The 20354-nt window shown below is 34.7% G+C and overlaps 1 protein-coding gene across 2 annotated transcripts in view; it reads left to right on the forward strand.

Moving 5' to 3' along the window:
- LOC113177524 (solute carrier family 5 member 4-like) overlaps positions 1-19549 on the forward strand; it is a 58391-nt gene extending 38842 nt beyond the window's left edge. The window contains exons 8-15 of one of the 2 annotated variants that reach the window (XM_026382073.1): positions 618-838; positions 6415-6550; positions 8111-8218; positions 9170-9320; positions 13791-13959; positions 14189-14404; positions 16903-17002; positions 19335-19549. In XM_026382073.1, coding sequence (XP_026237858.1) covers positions 618-838; positions 6415-6550; positions 8111-8218; positions 9170-9320; positions 13791-13959; positions 14189-14404; positions 16903-17002; positions 19335-19549 — 1316 coding nt within the window. Of the gene's footprint in view, positions 1-617; positions 839-6414; positions 6551-8110; positions 8219-9169; positions 9321-13790; positions 13960-14188; positions 14405-16902; positions 17024-19334 lie in introns of both variants that reach the window. The other variant, XM_026382072.1, reaches the window with a different exon arrangement.
- Positions 19550-20354: the final 805 nt, after the last annotated feature.

Consider the following 20354-nt stretch of genomic DNA (forward strand, 5'->3'; position numbering starts at 1 on the left):
ATAATTCTTGTTTACTCTTAACTAGGCTTTCCAGCCTCCAGTGGGCTTAGTCTGACCATTCTTCCTCATCACATCTAACCTGCTGCCTCCAATTTCTGCTCATATCTCCAACTTTTTTATTGTAACATAAACAGAATAAAATATTGCATCAGAAAATCAGATTGCACATAAGGTCAGAATGGCCAGATTTTGAGTAAGAGAGGCATTTCTTTCTTTTCCTTTCAGAAGAGTTGGAGTTTCTGATGGCTAATTCCATTAGGCTGAATCTCTTAGCTTATCATCTTGTTTGATTCTGCTCTGGGTGGTGGTGAGACATCAGTATCTGTCTGTGAGCTAACAGTTTTATTTTTTTATCCCAAGTCTAGATGCAAAATTAAAACTTTAAAGAGCACTAGGAGAAAAAAAGAGAATTATTTGTTTTATGTATTATGTGAAGACCAGTCTTCAGCCTTGGTGGAGGCCAGTGGAGAAACTAGAAAGACATGATGGTGGGAAGCCCCTGAGGATTTTACCAAGCTGCAGGGAGGTGCTCTAGTACCTCCACTATAAAGGAGCAATCATAATCATCCGGTGTCTTGAAATTTCATACAATTTTATTTTATCTGATGCCTTTTCAGCTTTTGCTGAAGTTGGAGGCTACGACAGCTTTACAGAGAAGTACATGAATGCCATCCCATCTGTGATCGAGGGGGATAACCTGACAATCAGCCCCCAGTGCTACACTCCCCAGGCGGATGCATTTCACATTTTCCGAGATGCTATCACTGGGGATATTCCATGGCCAGGACTGATGATTGGAATGAATATCTTAGCTGTGTGGTTCTGGTGCACAGATCAGGTGAGCATGTGTGTATGTATTGTTGTTTTCTATGTTGTAAAAAAGCATCTAGTTTCTAGTTTTACCTACACATATATCTTTTAAAGTATCAAACACTGCCATAAGGCTTTTCATAAAAATATATACCTGATTCTCTTCTCTATACCCTTTTTCTTTCTCCTCAGAGGAAAAGAATTTTAGCTCTTTCAATTAAGGATTTTTTTTGTGTTTATTTCTATTCTTAATCATTATATTCAGTGTGTGATCTGTGATCTGTCAGCATAGACATTGCCTTGGAGCTCACACCTTACTGAAATCCAATTAGTCAAAATTTTCTCAGTAACTTGATCCCACATTATTCAAATGATTGTTATATTGCTCCCTCTAGGTTTTCCAGTTTTAATATTTTTCTGTTGGCTTCCCATGATGAGAGATGAGGGTTTAACTTTCTACTCTCAATTCCTTGTATCATATTTCTTGTTTTCCTATCCTCCCAGTATGTCTATATCATAATTTTGGACAGATCAGTATGCAATGCCTCTATTTTTCTGATTATATGAGAGTAATTCATAACTCCAATCAGATGTGGTATATTTTGATTTTTTACACTGTTTTAATTTTTCTTGGAAATTATTACTCATTAAATACCAAAATCTCTGTGAATTGCTGAAATCTTCTCTTTATACCTCCAAATGGAGGAGTGAAATCAGTAATATGTCAGAATAGGAAGCTCCTGTCTATTCCCCCTCCCAGAAACACAGACTAAACATCTACAGAAAGTTTCCTTCTTTTGAAAACAAATTCAGAATCCCACCTGCCCTGCCAAAAAATTACTATATAATAGATGACTGAGAAAATACATACATCAAAACAGAGAAAAAATTCCAACTAACCCCACTGAGAACAGAGTCTTAGTCAATTCCCAGCATCTTCCCAAGGGGTGGAAAGGGCTTACACCACATATGTGGTGCTGAACTTTAAAGTCACTACTAGAGGGCTTAGCTTTAGAGTCATCCTGCTTGAAGAATAGCAAGCACAGTGTATGGCACCATGACTTTCAATCACAAAGAAAGAAGAATGTTTTGAACCATGTGAGTTCTTCTAGCTGCTGTAGCCCTAGGGATCAGCCCAGATTCCCCTGGAATGAGTTGACTGTGTGTTTTCCCAATAGCTCCCTATGGTTCTGGCCTTTACCAAGCTAGTATCTGAGACTCTATCCTATGTATCAATAGAGAATGAACCATTTCTAGCCCAAACAAGTATAAAAACACTCTCTGCTTTCTTCCCCAGTTTGCCTCAGTGACAATTCCAGTCCTACAGTCTCTCATGGGAAAAGGGTTGGAAATCTTTACCAGCAAGAATGGAGGGGTTATACCTATCTTCTCCTCTGACTTTATCTTAAGACAAACTTCTGAAAATTCTCATTAAAGGGAGGCTAGGGGACCATTCTGAGGTTGCACCTTGTTTCCAGGATTTGTTCAGTGATAACTTCAAACCAGATGGTTCCCCCTTCAAAGAGATCATGAAACATTCTAGCTTAAACAAGAGAGAGTGAGCACTCTTTGCCACTTCTTCCCTACAGCAGTAAATCCAGATGTTTAGATTCTTCCTCAAAGTAGTTTCTAGGTACATTGAGAAGAGTAACCTTTACAATATTTTCCCACAGAAACAGCTCCAAATTCACTAGACTCAGAGTTGGTGGAGATCTGCACTTCTGAGTCTCTTTCACTACAGTGAATAAAAACAAGACTTTTAAGCTCATGAATAGGCTGAAGGCATAGCTAAGTGGCAGACCACTTGATTAGTATACACAGGACCTTGGGTTCAATTCTTATGATAAAGATAAAATAAACTTGCAAACATTAAACAATTACCTTCTCAAGTTTGAAGGCTGATCAAGAATACAGGAATCTGCCTCACATATTTTCCTTGGTGTAGGGAAGAATGAGTGGGAGATGAACTCTGGCCCTCAGCTTTTCTTTAAGGAAAGAAGGAAACGGGTCAAACATCTAACATCCCAATCTCTTGAGCTGTGCCTCAAAAGACTGAATTCTATCTTACCTTCTTTAAGGCAATAGCAAGACTTGACACTCTGTAATTTCTTGTGAGTCACTAAGAATAAAGACAGCAGGTAGGATAAGCACAAAGAGTTACATGAAATCGTTTGCCAGGATGATTGCAGAGAAATAGTTCCTGTACAAGAATAGTCTACCAAGATCTGGAGAGGTGGTTTCTTTATCTAATTCACAAAATTAGATAGAGAGCCAAGGAAGATAAAGAAACTACAAAATATATTACAAACAAAAGACTAAGATTAATCTCAAGGAACTAAATCTAATGCAATGGAGATATGCAATTTACCTGACAGAATTTGAAAGAACAGTTTTAAAGCTCACTCAGGTAAGAAGAGCAATACATAAACAGAGAACTTAACAGAGAGAGAAATATATAAGAGCACTAAACTAAATAGATAGAACTGGAAGATATTAAATTAACTAAAATAAGCCAGACACTTAAAAACAAGTATTGTGTGTTTTCTCTCATGTATGGAAATTTAAAAAAGTCAACCTTGATGTAAACTAGGGATTATTAGAAATTGGGAAGGTTGAGACAGGTGGATAAAGAGAGGTTGGATTTTATCATCAAACACTGAAATATCACACTGAACTCCACTAATATGTAGAGTTAAAACATGTTAATTCAAATCAAAGAATTTTTATTTTCTTTTTTCTTTTTTTTCTTAAGAATTTTTAATTACCAAACAGAAATCACCAAGCCAAAGAATAATACAAAAACAGAACTGAAAAAAATCAAAAAATTACATTACATATAACTATAAAAACATTTTTAAAAAGTAGACACCCTGCACGAGTTTGCCATAGGTATATCTAATAGAAGACTATAATTACAATAGAATTATAGAAGTGAATGCCAAAATATGAGAGATTCAATGGCAAACTAGAGTTAGCAGAAGGCTGATGAATGGACTTGAAGATAGCTCATTGGAAATTATTAAATGAAAAGAAAAGGAAAAAAAAGATTAAAAAAAGTTAAAGAGAGGAGAAGGGCAGAAGAGGAGAAAAGCAGAAGGGGAGAAGTGAGAAAGGGATAGAAACAAATGTAAAGAAATAATGGCAGAGCTGAAGCAAGAGTTCAAAGTTCAAAGCCAGACTCAGCAAAATCGAGGTGCTAAGAAACTCAGTGAGATTTTGTCTCTAAATAAAATACAAAATAGGACTAGGGGTGTGGCTCAGTGGTCGATGCTCTGAGTTCAATCCCTGGTATCCCCACCAAAAAAAGAAAAAAAAGAAAAAGAAAAAGAAATAATGGCAGAAAACTTCCCAAGTTTGAGGAAGAAATTTAAAGGCCAGGAGAAATGGATAAATTCCTATATACATGCAACCATGAAGCAATAGAAAATCTAAACAGAACAATAATGAGTAATGAGATGAATCAGTAATAAAAAGTTCTTTATTAATTTCATCAAAGTTCAAGGCCTGATTCTTCACTGCCAAACTCTTAACAAATGTTCAAAGAACATTCTTCTCAAATTATTCCAAAAAGTTTAGAAGGAAGAAATTCTTCAAAACTCATTCTATGAAGTCAGATTTACCCTGACATCAAAATTATATGAGAAAATAACAAAAAGTAAACTAATGAACAGAGTTGGAAAAACCTCAACAAACTAGGTAACTGAGTTCTATGGTGCATTAACGAGTTTATTCACTATAATCATGTAGAATTCATCCCATAGATTTAAGGATGGCTCAATGTATGCAAATTGTTAAATGTGAAACATCAGATTAACAGAATCAAGGACCAAAAAACTCATAAGTATTTCAATAGATTCAGAAAAGTCATTTGATAAATTTAGCACATTTTTTTTTTGTGTGTTAAAAGCTCTCAACAAATTAGGTGTAGAAGAAATGTACCTCAACATAATAAAGGTCATAGGTTAAAGGTTACAAATCCACAGTTTACATTTTATAGAGCAGGATAAAGGTGAAAGTTTTTCCTCTAAAATATTGAACAAGACAAGTATGCCCACTTTCACCCCTTCTATCCAACATACTTCTGGAAGTCCTATTCAGAGCAATTAGGTAAGAGAAAGAGATAAAGAATACCCACATTAGAAAATTAGAAAGGAGTAAATAAAATTATCTCTGTTGTGGGGACTACATTTGCATATTGAGATATATATTCTGATATATATGTCTAATATCACATTAAAGGCCACAATAAAAACTATTAGAACTATATATAATAATTCAGTAAACTTGAAGGATACAAAATCAACATACAAAAATCAGTTGTACTTCTATAAGCTACTAGTAAATTTTCTGAAAAAGAATTAAAGAAAATATCCCATTTATAGTAGATAAAAAATTAAAATACCTAGGAATAAATTACCCATGGAAGTGAAAAATTTCTATAATGGAAACTCTAAAATACTGATTAAATAAATAGAGGACACAAATAAATAAAAATATCCCATGTTCATAAGTTGGAAGAATTATATAGTTAAAATGTCTGTACTACCCAAGTAATAAACTGATTTTCTCAAAATATCTGTCAAATAATGCAAAATTTCTTTATGAATTTTTTATGAACCTTCTTTATTATATCTATTTCATTTCTGACTCTTTGACTTATGCTTTGCAAGCAGCCTCACATTTGTTTAGATCTGATACCTGATCCTGCTTATCTGCTCACAGGGTTTCTGTCCTCACTGTTTGTTTCTACACCTGTCTAAAAAATGCCATATTCTTACCCATTATTTCTACACCTGTCTAAAAAATGCCATATTCTTACCCATTATTAAATGATACCAGTGTTAACACTAATAAATTGATTATCTAAAGGACATCCCTATTTTGATGGTCCTTTAAAAAATATTGAGAAGTCTTGACATTATAGGTATAAACACTCCTTTGCTAGAAAATTCTCAGTTAAAAGACTGAACAAATTAAGTAGAAATTACAAAACCACATGCATTATTTTCCCCAGTGCTATCATATTTGATTTGTAACTAGATGAGAGTCTCAGAATGTTTTGAAGAAATCTGAAAATTAATGTTTCAGTGCTCAGTTCTGATGATTGTCTGACTATGGTGTTTCTATGGCAAATGTCTATTTCCCAAGGGTGCCATTACATAATTAAAGTAGGGAGCTGCTGCTAATGCCTACAATATTAAAGACGCAATTTACACAACTTGTGGTAGCATCAATATAACTTCTTTGCAACTAATGGAGCACATTATGATTGTTGATCTGCAATCTTGGAGCTTTAAAAATACTTTAATTGTAGTTTAATGTGTATTGATTTCTATGTAACAAAGTTATTACTATGCATCATAATAATTATTCAGAATGCCCTGCAAGAGAGAACCCTATTTTATGAGAAACCTCAGACTCACAGGGATCACATATGTGCAAAATGAGTAGTAATTCAAATCTTGGCCTTATTCTAATGCCCATTATTTTCCACTAACCATGATGTAATTACTTATTGCAACATTAAACCCTGAACAAAGACACTAACCTCCTTGGAAATCATTACCTGGTTATTTTACTAATATGTTGTATTTTTCCTGGCAGATTATGGTACAACGCTGCCTGTGCGGCAAGAACATGTCTCACGTGAAGGCTGCCTGCATCATGTGTGGCTATTTGAAGATTCTGCCCATATTCTTCATGGTGATGCCAGGAATGATCAGTCGTATCCTATATACAGGCAAGCCATGAATCCATATATCCTCTTTTTATTATGAATCCTAAGAAATATTTTAAAATTTTAGTATAAACCCATGATCAATGCCCCGTCCCCCCCACCCCACCAAAACCCCCCCAATTCTGGATGGAAGTAAAAGAAGAATTCAAGATTTGTGAAGGGGATGAAAAGCAGGAAAATTTGGCAATTTGACACTGTTTTATTATTGTTTTTAATGATGCCTGCCTGTCTCTTAATATACATTTGAGACAGTGAGTACTATTTTCATGAGTGGCTTGAATTTAAGGAAATCTAGAGAATATGACAGAAGAGCACTGAAGGTTGAGGTAGAATTGGGCAAAGATGACTTGAGTGATCTGTAGTCATGGAGTTTAATCACATCTCTGACTGAAAAGGTCTTGAGATAAATTCATATTTCTTGGTCTCTGAGATAACTATAGAATTGAATCAATTTTTGCTATCAGAATCAGATTTTTTTTGGGGGGGACCATTCATTTCTGATTCAGGAGAGGCTAGCTATTAATGTAGATAATATCCCTAAAAAATCAGCATTTTTTTCTTTACTGTGAAAAGCAAAGAAAATATAGCTGATCTTTTTTTGGCTAATTGGGGTTTCATTTTTTATTAGGAACAATCTGTTAGCTAACACTAAATCCACTCTGTATTTTTTCAAATAAATATTAATTTACCTCACTGAAATCTCAAGATGACCATCAAGTGGTAAACATCACTTCTTATTGTGAAATTCTTACTATTTATAACAGTAAAAAATGTATCAATACTCACCTAGCAGAATATAGCCAAATAATTATTGTTTACCTCATTTATGGAAAATTCTACACTAGGGGCAAAAGATTATCTCAAAAATGTGGAAACTGTTGAGGTTATTATGTTATTGTAGAAAGAATACTGCAAAGTATTATCTCAAAGATGATCTACCCACTGAAAGATATTGGTTTCTCTGTGGAAAAGTATTAGAAAAGAACAAAATGAAAAGAAGATGCTGTGCTAGTGTATTATTATTCTGGGTGGATATGCAACACTTTTTCATATCTGTTGTCCTAATATTGCTTAAGCAAAATTTCATCACCTGCCACAGAAGTGAGGCTTCATACCTCATGGGATAGTCACCCAATTAACCATCACAGTGACATCTTCCTAGATGTAGGCAAATGACACTGAGAAAAATGTGACTGGACACTGGGCCTAGCTTCCTGGGTGTTTTCATACTTCTGGAGCATCATTCTCCTGGGAGAACTGGTTCTCTTGCCATTTTCTGGAAGATGGGATCAGCTCTTTCTATTTGCATTAATGATCTGGCCACATTATCTCCCAAAGTAGAGCCCTGCCCCATGGTCAGTGCAAGGGAGTTTTGGAGATGAGATACTTGGTTGCTGTGTTCTGGTCAAAGAAGGACAGGATCCATTGTATGAAGTTCAAAGCAGAATCTCCAATTTTGAGGAAAATATATTTCCTCCCATTAATGGTCTTATACATTATCTCTTTGTTCAATGTTTGTGGGTTTTGCCTGCTCACTGCACTAACCTCCACACATCTCTGCAGATATAGTTGCCTGTGTTGTACCTTCTGAATGTGTGAAGCACTGTGGTGTTGAAGTCGGCTGCACTAACTATGCCTACCCAATGCTGGTGCTGGTACTGATGCCTGCTGGTAAGTGAATGTCCTTGCTTACACAGGCCATCAGGAAGGGTTGTAGAATAAACCTTAGTATTCTTACTTCCATTAATTCATTTCTATTCAGATATTTCATGAGCCCCTTCCACATGCTGCCAACCATATGATGAGCCTGGAGATAAAGAGTGAACCAGATGCAGGTTCTGTTAGAACCTTTGCTCTTTCAGGATCAAGACCATCTTCTACTCTGTCCTAGCAGATTTAGGTCCATTACTAAGGGGCAGAAGGAACTGAAGTGAGAAGTATGGACCTTCCATTGTGTTTCAAAACCCTCAACTTTTCCAAACCAAAGGGCTTTTCAGCAGTGCTATCTACTGGGCCTCTACTTCTCTGGTTCTCAAACTCTTCAGGAAACCAAGACCTTCTTTTCCAAAGAAATATGATACTGGATTCTTCACTCTTTTCCAAAATTAGTTTTTAGCTTATAAATATGCTTATAATTAGTACTAAAATTATGTACTGGATCATTATTAAAATGTCACCCAATCCCAAAAAACCAAATGCCAAATGTTTTCTCTATATGAGGAGGCTGATACATAGTGGGATAGGGAGAGGGAACATGGGCAGAATAGACAAACTCTAGAGAGGGCAGAGGGGTTGGAAGGGCAGGGAGGGGGCATGGGGTTAGAAATGATGGTGGAATGTAATGGTAATTATTATCCAAAGTATATGTATGAAGACACGAATTGGTGTGAATATAGTTTGTATACAACCAGAGATATGAAAAATTGTGCTCTATATGTGTAATAAGAATTTAATGCATTCTGCTATTGTGTATAAATAAGTAAAAAGAAACTACAACTACAGTAGTTAATCAATGTTCCAGGTGACATTTTTATCTTTATATGGCTCTCTGTTTTTAGCAAAAACCTTGTAGACCATGACATCCAATTGCTAAATGATGTTTGTACTTTCTCTTGGCCTTAGGACTAAGAGGTCTGATGCTGTCTGTCATGCTGGCCTCTCTCATGAGCTCCTTGACATCCATCTTCAATAGTGCCAGCACTCTCTTCTCCATTGACATCTATACCAATATTCGAAAGCAGGCATCAGAGAAAGAGCTCCTGATAGTTGGACGGTAAGGGAACCTGGTTTCTATTTAGAATTTCTCTAGGGAGAGGCAGATGTGGAAGTGAACTGCAACTCTTAGCCTTTGGCTTCAATGAAAGTAATCAAACAGTTCTAAAGTGAGGAAAGTAGAGGGCATTTAATTCAACTTTGCTCTTTCTAGACATAAAAATTGAGGCCAGACTTTAAGATCAAATAGTTGTTTTTTCAGACTTTCAAGCATATTTGTCTCTTATTTCTTCTTCTCCTAAGTACCCCTTCAACCACATCTTCAAAAAACCCCATCAATGTTGTAATGGGATGTAGTACCATCAACTCTCATAGTTTTATGTGTTCTCTCTAGAAGTGTCCTTGTATGTCACAGAATTAATAGGGTAAGTTATCCACTCAACTGCATTGATTAATGACTGGGTCATGTTAGAAGGGACAGACTCAGCAAAGTGACTAAATACAAGAGGCTGTTTGGATACTTTTGTCAATCCAGGGGACCCAAAGCAGTCTGAGGGCCTTGCACACAGTGAGGTTGAGAAATATTAGATAGTATAGTCTTCTTTTCCCCCTTCACAATTTGTAAGTGGATTCTATACAGTCATAGCATTTTATAAAATGTTTTAAAAATTCCCAACGGGAAGTTTCCATTACCATCACCCAAACTTCCTGTTGGGCCCCATCTTTCCAAAGATATCACTGTAACCTCCAATGCTGTAGTTTAGTTTTTTCCAGTTTTACACTATTATCAATGGTATATATCCTGGCTATTTGTGACATTCAGCCATACTGTTATTTGTAGCTCTAGTTCATTCAGTCTCTTTCTATATGATATTCCATTATCATAATATACTTGAATTTATTTTTCATGGACATCTGGATTGAAGATTTTTGTCAACATCTCTTGGTACTCATGGACACATAATTCTTTACGGTAGAGAAGGAACAGTCAGACCTTGATGTTCTCATGGGAGAGAATGTGTGGGACTGGAATCCAGCAGTCCTAGGATGCAGTAGGTTCATTAATTGGTATGCAATATTGAGCACAACACCTCTTTTATTTATTTATTTATTTATTTATTTTTCAGACCTCTCCAAAAGGTCAAAATTTATCTTTTTTTTATTGGTTGTTCAAAACATTACAAAGCTCTTGACATATCATATTTCATACATTAGATTCAAGTGGGTTATGAACTCCCATTTTTACCCCAATTACAGATTGCAGAATCACATCGGTTATACATCCACATTTTTACATGATGCCATATTAGTGACTATTGTATTCTGTTACCTTTCCTATCCTCTATTATCCCCCCTCCCCTCCCCTCCCATCTTCTCTCTCTACCCCATCTACTACAATTCATTTCTCTCCTTGTTTTTTCCCCATTCCCCTCACAACCTCTTATATGTACTTTTGTGTAACAATGAGGGTCTCCTTCCTTTTCCATGCAATTTCCCTTTTCTCTCCCTTTCCCTCCCACCTCATTTCTCTGTTTAATGTTAGTCTTTTCCTCCTGCTCTTCCTCCCTGCTCTGTTCTTAGTTGCTCTCATTATATCAAAGAAGACATTTGGCATTTGTTTTTTAGGGATTGGCTAGTTTCACTTAGCATAATCTGCTCTAGTGCCATCCATTTTCCTGCAAATTCCATGATTTTGTCATGTTTTAGTGCTGCGTAATACTCCATTGTGTATAAATGCCACATTTTTTTATCCATTCATCTATTGAAGGGCATCTGGGTTGGTTCCACAGTCTAGCTATTGTGAATTGTGCTGCTATGAACATCGATGTGGCAGTATCCCTGTAGTACGCTCTTTTAAGGTCTTCAGGGAATAGTCCGAGAAGGGCAATAGCTGGGTCAAATGGTGGTTCCATTCCCAGCTTTCCCAGGAATCTCCATACTTCTTTCCAAATTGGCCGCACCAATTTGCAGTCCCACCAGCAATGTATAAGAGTACCCTTTTCCCCACATCCTCGCCAGCACTTGTTGTTGTTAGACTTCAAAATGGCTGCCAATCTTACTGGAGTGAGATGGTATCTTAGGGTGGTTTTGATTTGCATTTCTCTGATTGCTAGAGATGGTGAGCATTTTTTCATGTACTTGTTGATTGATTGTATGTCCTCCTCTGAGAAGTATCTGTTCAGGTCTTTGGCCCATTTGTTGATTGGGTTACTTGTTTTCTTATTGTTTAATTTTTTGAGTTCTTTGTATACTCTGGATATTAGGGCTCTATCTGAAGTGTGAGGAGTAAAAATTTGTTCCCAGGATGTAGGCTCCCTATTTACCTCTCTTATTGTTGCTCTTGCTGAGAAAAAAACTTTTTAGTTTGAGTAAGTCCCATTTGTTGATTCTAATTATTAACTCTTGTGCTATGGGTGTCCTATTGAGGAATTTGGAGCCCAACCCAACAATATGTAGATCGGAGCCAACTTTTTCTTCTATCAGGGGCAGAGTCTCTGATTTGATATCAAGCTCTTTGATCCATTTTGAGTTAACTTTTGTGCATGGTGAGAGAAAGGGATTTAGTTTCATTTTGTTGCATACGGATTTCCAGTTTTCCCAGCACCATTTGTTGAAGATACTATCCTTCCTCCATTGCATGCTTTTAGCCCCTTTATCAAATATAAGAAAGTTGTAATTTTGTGGATTGGTCTCTGTGTTCTCTATTCTGTACCATTGGTCCACCCGCCTGTTTTGGTACCAGTACCATGCTGTTTTTGTTACTATTGCTCTGTAGTATAGTTTGAAATCTGGTATCACTATACTGCCTGACTCACACTTCCTACTTAGAATTGCTTTTGATATTCTGGGTCTTTTGTTTTTCCATATGAATTTCATAATTGCTTTATCTATTTCTACAAGAAATGCCCTTGGGATTTTGATTGCCATTGCATTAAACCTATAGAGAACTTTTGGTAATATTGCCATTTTGTTGATGTTAGTTCTTCCTATCCATGAACAGGGTATATTTTTCCATCTTCTAAGGTCTTCTTCTATTTCTCTCTTTAGGTTTCTGTAGTTTTCATTGTATAAGTCTTTCACCTCTTTTGTTAGGTTGATTCCCAAGTTTTTATTTTTTTTGAGGATATTGTGAATGGGGTGGTTGTCCTCATTTCCATTTCAGAAGATTTGTCGCTGATATACAGGAATGCCTTTGATTTATGTGTGTTGATTTTATATCCTGCCACTTTGCTGAATTCATTTATTAGTTCTAGTAGTTTCTTTGTAGACCTTTTTGGGTCTGTTAGATATAGTATCATATCATCCGCAAATAGACAATACCTCTTTTAAATCTAATGATATCCTACCTAGTTTTAAAAATTTTATTGGTTCTTTTTAGTTATATACAACATTAGAATTCACTTTGACAATTATAAAATCATGGAATATAAATATTAACAAGTTTTGGTTTTCCTCTCTCTTTAATGCCTACATTCTCCCAGAATACAAATATGAAAAGAAACCCATACCCCTATTTAAAAATTCCTGCTTCATGGGACTTAGATTTTTGTGAAGAAAACACAACAAATGTATGCTCCATTAGGTAGCAAGATGTACTACGAAGAAAATTAAGACAGAATTAATGGTGTTTCGGTTAATAACAAAGAGTGAGACTTGCACAAGATGATAAGAAACAAGCTTAGGAAGGTGCCAGAGGTGATGTCTGCACAGATATTAAAGTCATAAGGAAACCGGATTTCACTTTTCATGTGATAGAAAGGAATTAAAGCTAAGAGCAGGAGAGGCACATGACTTTCTAATTAATAACAATAAAGTCATTGGGTGTAGTTTATTGACCATACTGTTTGTTATGCATAATGTTGACTTCCCGTAGTTTATTTCATTTTATTAGGTCATTATAGTTATGCATAACAATGTGGTTCATTTTGACACATTCATGATGCATATAACATAATTTGCTCCATTTTAATCCCCAATATTTCCCATTTCTCTTCCCTCCTTTCTCACCCTGATCCCCTTCTTTTATTGGTCCTCCTTCTATTTATTGTTTTTTAATTGGTACATTATAATTACTAACTGATATATAAAAGTGGAATTTCTAACTGATGTATACATTGCATGAAGGAATTATTAGTCAATTGCTGACATTTGAACTGTCTTATGAATGGATGCTTAGTCTCATAGATAAACATATCATGATGAGTTATAAATAAGCAATTTATTGACATTTTACTAATCACAAGTGTTAAGCATGGCAGGGATTCATGTCGAGTCTAGGACATAAATTTTGTTAGAAAAATTAATGGAAGGCCAGAAGAATGAATTAAAGATCTAAAGTGAGAGGCTGGGGTTGTGGCTCAGTAGCACAGCACTTGCTTAGCATGTGTGAAGCACTGGGTTTGATTCTCAGCACCACATTAAAAAAAAGGTCCACTGACAATTAAAAAATATTAAAGAGGAGAGCTAAAGTGAAATGGAGGTGCTTATGATACTTTTGCTTAATATCCAAAACATTTTTTTCTCCTACCAGGATATTTGTCATCATATTACTTGTCATCAGCATTGCATGGGTTCCATTAGTACAAGTATCTCAAAAAGGACAGCTGTTCCATTACCTATCATCAATTTCCAGCTACCTTGGGCCTCCAATTGCAGCTGTCTTCCTGCTTGCCATCTTTTGTAAAAGAGTCAACGAACAAGTAAGCAAAAACTGGGAAAAAATTTTCCTGCCAGAGTGAGAATTATTGTTTCTTTGGCTGAGATAGCAAAATACATTGCAACTTTCATAAAACTGCTTTCATAAACTTGTGCTCATGATTAGCCCTTTATTTGTCATTAGTTGAGAAAGTAGGCTGAATGATAATCATGATTTACTTGATTGATTCGTCATCTTTTCTAAACATTGATTTATCATTATTTCCTTTGCAGGGAGCATTCTGGGGTCTAATAATTGGACTTGTGATAGGCCTTATTCGTATGATCGCAGAGTTTGCCTATGGAACAGGGACCTGCTTGGTTGCCAGTGACTGTCCCAAGATCATCTGTGGAGTGCACTATATGTATTTTTCCATCATTCTCTTCTGCTCATCCTTACTGGCCATCCTGGGGATTTCCTTTCTAACGAAACCCATTCCTGATGTACATGTGAGTATTGGGTAATGGCATTGTAAAATAAGAGTTCTTTGCCTTCTTAAGTGACAACTGGTTCACAAGTCTCAGGTCGATGAAATCATTGCACCACATAAAGTAGAAAAAAAGAGAGTATTGTCATCCTGTCATTCAACTAAACAACAATTTTCTGCCTTAGTATGTAAAAAGCACCAGTGATTAAGAATTAAGAGATTAGGAAATGGGCTAGAGAATCCCTAAACTTCAGAATGCTATTATTGGTAGGTAAATCTACACCATTGTTAAAGCATACCAGGGAGAAACACTTAGTGTTGCTTAAGAGTCAGGGATCTGTTGCCTAAAAGACTGTGACACCTAACAGCAGAACTCTCATCTGAGAGGAGCCAGTTTGGGGGCAAGTTGAATCTCATATACAATATAAACAAACACTGACAACAGAGATGAAAAAGAAAAAGCACATGGTAGCAGGGGGCAAGAAAAGGAAAAATAGAATGGCATTCATCTTTTGCCTTTCAAATAGATGAAAGTACCTAATATGAATATTGTACAATGTTGATGGGATGTGAAAGAATGCCCGCAGTCCAGAATTGCTGAGGGTGTGCATTTTATAATTTGCAATTGGGCAACATTTGTCAATTTTTAGATTTCTAACCTTATGAGTTAAGAATTTCATTTTTAGTAGCTTATGTAGAAAAATGTATAAAGGTAGGAAGCTTTTTGTAAAAGGATTTTCTCTGCAAATGTTTTCTAATAGAAAAAGTGAAGACAATCCATATTTCCACCACTAAAGGAATCGATACAAGATGAGGGAGCTTTGTTATTTGCTTTAAAAAATGTTTGTAAGGGGCTGTGGTTGTAACTCAGTGGTAGAACATTTGCCAGGCACATGTGAGGCACTGGGTTTGATCTTCAGCACCACATAAAAAAAAATAAACAAAATAAAGGTATTGTGTCCATCTACAACTAAAATATATTAAAAAAGTGCTGGACTCAGGAACTTAATAAAATGAACAGGGATTTAAAAAAATGTCTGTATTATGGCTAAATGGGAAAAACATATACAGAGTATTATACTACTGTCTAATATCATACTTGTAATAAAACACACATAGGAATAAATGTCTTCATCTATGCATAGAAAAAATCTTGACATGCTCACATCTGAAGTTTTTAGCAATTATCTCTGGAAGGGGGGCACTATAGGGACACAGAAAATATTAATCACTTAAAAATATGAATAATTTAAATACTAATGTTGATTGAATTTATTACTAACATGTATATTTTTATTTTGCATCATCAATTAATCAACATTTATCTTAAATAATATATATTTTATATTTCCTTGAGAAGTGACCAGTAGATGCTATGTGGATAGGTAAACTTAAGCACAGAGTAGGTGAAATTAGTTTACCAAAGAAATGTCACCAGAATTCATCACCAATATTTACACTGAATATTGGGCATTAAATGTTTTCATAGACAGCCATGAAATGTGTTGTTATGTACCTAACCTGTTAGAGCAGTAGTGAGATATTCCAGTTTTGGAGGAGAAATCTAGAATAAAATTGATGCAACTAAGAAGAATTCAAGGAGTCCAAGGAAAAGAGCTTTACAAAGAAAGTGGATTTAATCTAATAAAAGAAATGCTATGAATAAGAGCTTATAAAGCTATGATGAGAAATCATTGTGATAAGGTGAAAGCATATATTTCTGTGTCAATAATAGGTTAGAAAGCCAATTACAAAAATTTTGTAAATTGGTACAAGAAAGTTGTGAATTATATTAAATGATGCATTATTTTGAGAATATGACTTTAAATTTAAAAACCTATTGATAATTGGAACAATTTCCTTAGCATGACACAAGGTTGGTGTTTATTCTTTGTATCTAATCACATAACTTGGATCTGTGACCAATAAAAAATGATAGCACATATGTTATTTATTTTCAATTTCTTAATCAACATAACAGAATAAGTGTAGGTATCTTACTTATATTACAGAAATAAATTAAATTAAATTCTACAAAACAGTTTAGAGTACTGGTATAGTTGACAGAAGTTTGCAGGTGAGTTACCAAAGGCTAACAAGGATATTAATTGCAATTAGAACTTAAGAACAACACATAGATGCTATCTAAATCCAATGGATCAGAAATACAATGTCAGAAAATATTTTTAAAATTATAAACTATGATATAGCTATTAGAAGTTGGATGATAGGACAATGAATGAACAAGGGGCATGGTATATGTTAGCTAAATCTTTTATTTTTTTGGAATCACAAATTCAGAAGTGGGAGCTCTAAGAATATATTTTGGAGTTTTGAAAATCTGCTAGAATAATTATAAGTAAAAATGTTTTAGTGAGTGAACTTGGTAGGAGGCCTTTTTTATTTTATGACATACACTCTTGTTAAGTTTGATTTTTTAAACCATACACTAAATAAGGGTACAAATGGATTATTGGGAACATTTTACCATCACTAACTTACTTGGGTATCTCTGGTCAGTTGTATCGCCTGTGCTGGGCTCTTCGGAACAGTACAGAGGAACGAATTGATTTAGATGCAGAAGAAATAAGGCATGAAGAATCTGACACTGAGGAGGAAGGTAATGTCTGGCTTACACTTGGTTTTTATTAGTTTACCAAAGAAATGTCTGCGTGCATGGCTTGGTTTAGGGTGAGATTTTTTTTTAAATGCCATGAAATTCAGCTTCTGAAAAAGCTATTCAATTTGTGGCAAACTGAAACTTTACAATTTCATCTTTTCAGCAAACAATACAACTAGTTGTTACATATGTAATCTATTCATTCATCTGCCTGTCCATCTATCTGTCCATCCATAATAATGCATGGCAGTTGCTAAAATGATAATTACAAACTTTTCTGTTTTTAGTTACATGTTGTTTTCAACAAATTCATTTTGATTGATTTTGCTTACGTATCTAAACCTACCTGCTCCCCAACCTTACCTCTCACTGTTTTCTTCAACCCAAGTAGGCAGGTTACCTCACTTTCCCCACATGCATCATGTCGCCCTAGAATATTTCTACCTCCTGTACAAAAGAAAAAAGTATTCCTAAAATCTAAGTTCTAATTGCACTTCCTTTAGGAATATGAAGGAAGAATCCTTCACTATGGCTTTGATTACCTCATGCTTTTTAAAACTACTGACAAGATTTATCATGTCAAGATATATTGTCTTGAACTGTACACTAATTCTTTAGTTTTGATTTAGTTTCTTTCAATTTAAGAAAGGACCAATGTCTTCTATTTCTTTTGGCTGTTTATATCAGTACTCCTGTGATAAGACTCACCTGTAATTTTCCTGTATTGTACTTGGTTTTAGTGTTAAGATCAGTGTTCTCAGAATAAATAAAAAGTAACATTTTTTAATTTTATGAAAATATTTTAATAAAATTGGAGTGGTATCCACATTGAAATTTTAATATTCTGCCAGAAATAAAATTAGGGATTTCTGTGTGTGTGTGTGTGTGTGTGTGTGTGTGTGTGTGAGAGAGAGAGAGAGAGAGAGAGAGAGAGAGAAAGAGAGAGAGAGACATGAACAGAGACAAATGGAAAAAAGAGAGAAACTTCTGAACTACTTATTAACTTTATATAATGGCTATAGAATTTTCATTTCTTCATTAATCTATTCTGGAAAGTTACATACTTTTAAGATTGTGTCTGTTTAGTACACATCTTAAATATATTGGCATAAAGTTATTCTATATATTGTTGTTTTCATTTATTCTGCCTCTGTACTTATATTTCCTTTTAAATCCTAATATAATTTCTGTGGTTTTTTTCATGATAAATCCTACTAAAGACTAGCCTATTTTACTTTAATCAAAGAACAAATTTTATATATATTTCTATTCTTCTTCTTTCATATTTCATTACATTCTGATCTCATTTGTGTATTTTTCCATCTATATTATTTGAATTTACTCTATTAACTATACTTGCTGACTTCAGTTGAATATTATTTCATTAATTTTTAGGCTATCTTATTTTCTAATGTAAAAACATTGGAAGATGTATAAATTTCCCTCAAAGATACTTTTGTTGCATCTAATGGATTTATTTTGTATACTTTTCATTATCACTTATTTCTAAGTATAGGAATTATAGTCTTACTTTCATTATGATTTTTAAATTTCCCAATGCTGCAAGATAGCTTTGTAAATAAGTATTTTTGTAAATCTGCCAATATATTGTTGGGATAGGTTTTAAGAGATTTGTGAGGTCAAAAAGCCAATGTAATTTTGCTATATTCTCCAATTTCTACTTCTTTGGACTTAAACAGTATTTTTCTTACCTGATTTAAAAATATCACAAATAAATTATAAGGAAGCTTTCCCCTCACAATGAAATAGTAGGAAGGAAAAATTGTCCTGGACCATGTGCACAGAGGGAGAAAGTAGACTTATTTATGCAGTTGTGTGATACTAATTCATTGGTATTTTACATAAGACAATTCCTGTTTCTATGTAGACTTAACATGTAACTTTAAAATTTTGCCTTTGATTGATGGGAAGTGGCATTTCAGCAAGTTTTCATTTAAATTTCTCTTTTTTGAGTGAGCTTAAGAGCCATTTTTTATTTTTATTTTTTGAACTGTTTCTTCATCTCTTTAGAATGTTTACATGAGAAAGTTGATGGACTTTTCCGATTTTTAGAAACTCATTTTATACTATGGATATTCGTACCTTTCTAAAACAACATGCCAATGCTTTCCCCAATGTTCTTATTTTGTTTATTGGGCTTTTACCATGCAAATTTTTTGTTTTCACATAACCAAATTTAGCTACTTTCTCTATGATTTCTTCCAACATTCATATGTTGTTATGATTTTTTATGGTCATATGTAGAGCATTGACAAGGATTTCTGTTTTCCATGTTTTATGATGATTTCTTCATCTTTTTTTGTTGTTTCAGATCATCCTGAGCAATCCCGTGGATGTCTCAGGAAGACATATGACTTATTCTGTGGTTTGCAGAAGGCAGGGCCCAAACTGACCAAAGAGGAGGAAGAAGCCTTAAAGAGGAAATTGACAGACACATCAGAGAAGCCCTTGTGGAGGACTGTACTGAACATTAATGCCATCCTCCTGCTAGCTGCAGCGGTCTTTATCCATGGTTATTTTGCCTGACCTCTTGCTGAGCCACTAGAATATTGGCTAGGCAAAGGATAATTTTATTGATTTTCACTTCTAAGTTTGTTGTGTTGCAAAATGGAAAGCAGTTGGACATTTATCTAATTAGATAATTATAGACCAGATTTTTTTGCTTTTATTATTCCTTTGTATTGATTAGGTCTAAATTCTTTTTTTCAACTCAGAATTTGATATATATGTAATATACATACTTATCTTCAAATGATTACCAAGTCAAGTTAATTACGGTACCAGTCGAGAGTCATCTATTGTGCATTTGTAGCGATTAACAATGAAGAGCTATTCAGCAACTTCCAGTACACCAGAGTATTTTTAAATATGGTCAACGTGTTGTATCTTCAATACTTTGAATTTATTCATCTTACTTCTGAAAGCTTGAGAACTTTGATGAACAACTCCTTATTTCAAGAGTTTTCTTGCCCTGCAGACTTTAACATTCTGTGTCCATTGGACTGCAGGTAAATCACCAATAAATTAGGTCATACATCTGCATAAATAAGCCAACCTTTTCCCATATGTGTATAGTCCAGGACAATTTCTCCTTCTTACTATTTAACTAGGAGGGTCAATCTGCCATATGTGTCTGCATTTATAAACATTTGTAATGTAGTTGTAATGTTCCCCCACAGAGGAAATGAACATAAATATGACAATAGTAGATGAACTAAAAAGTTTGACCTTGTCTTTATTGGAACTCTATATATTTCCAAATTGTCTTTTTAAAACATAGGAACAATCTCACTTCTAGAAATGTTGTGTAATTCACCTACATTCACACAGC

The sequence above is a fragment of the Urocitellus parryii genome, chromosome 3 (assembly GCF_045843805.1).
Source record: "Urocitellus parryii isolate mUroPar1 chromosome 3, mUroPar1.hap1, whole genome shotgun sequence".
Lineage (NCBI taxonomy): Eukaryota > Metazoa > Chordata > Mammalia > Rodentia > Sciuridae > Urocitellus > Urocitellus parryii.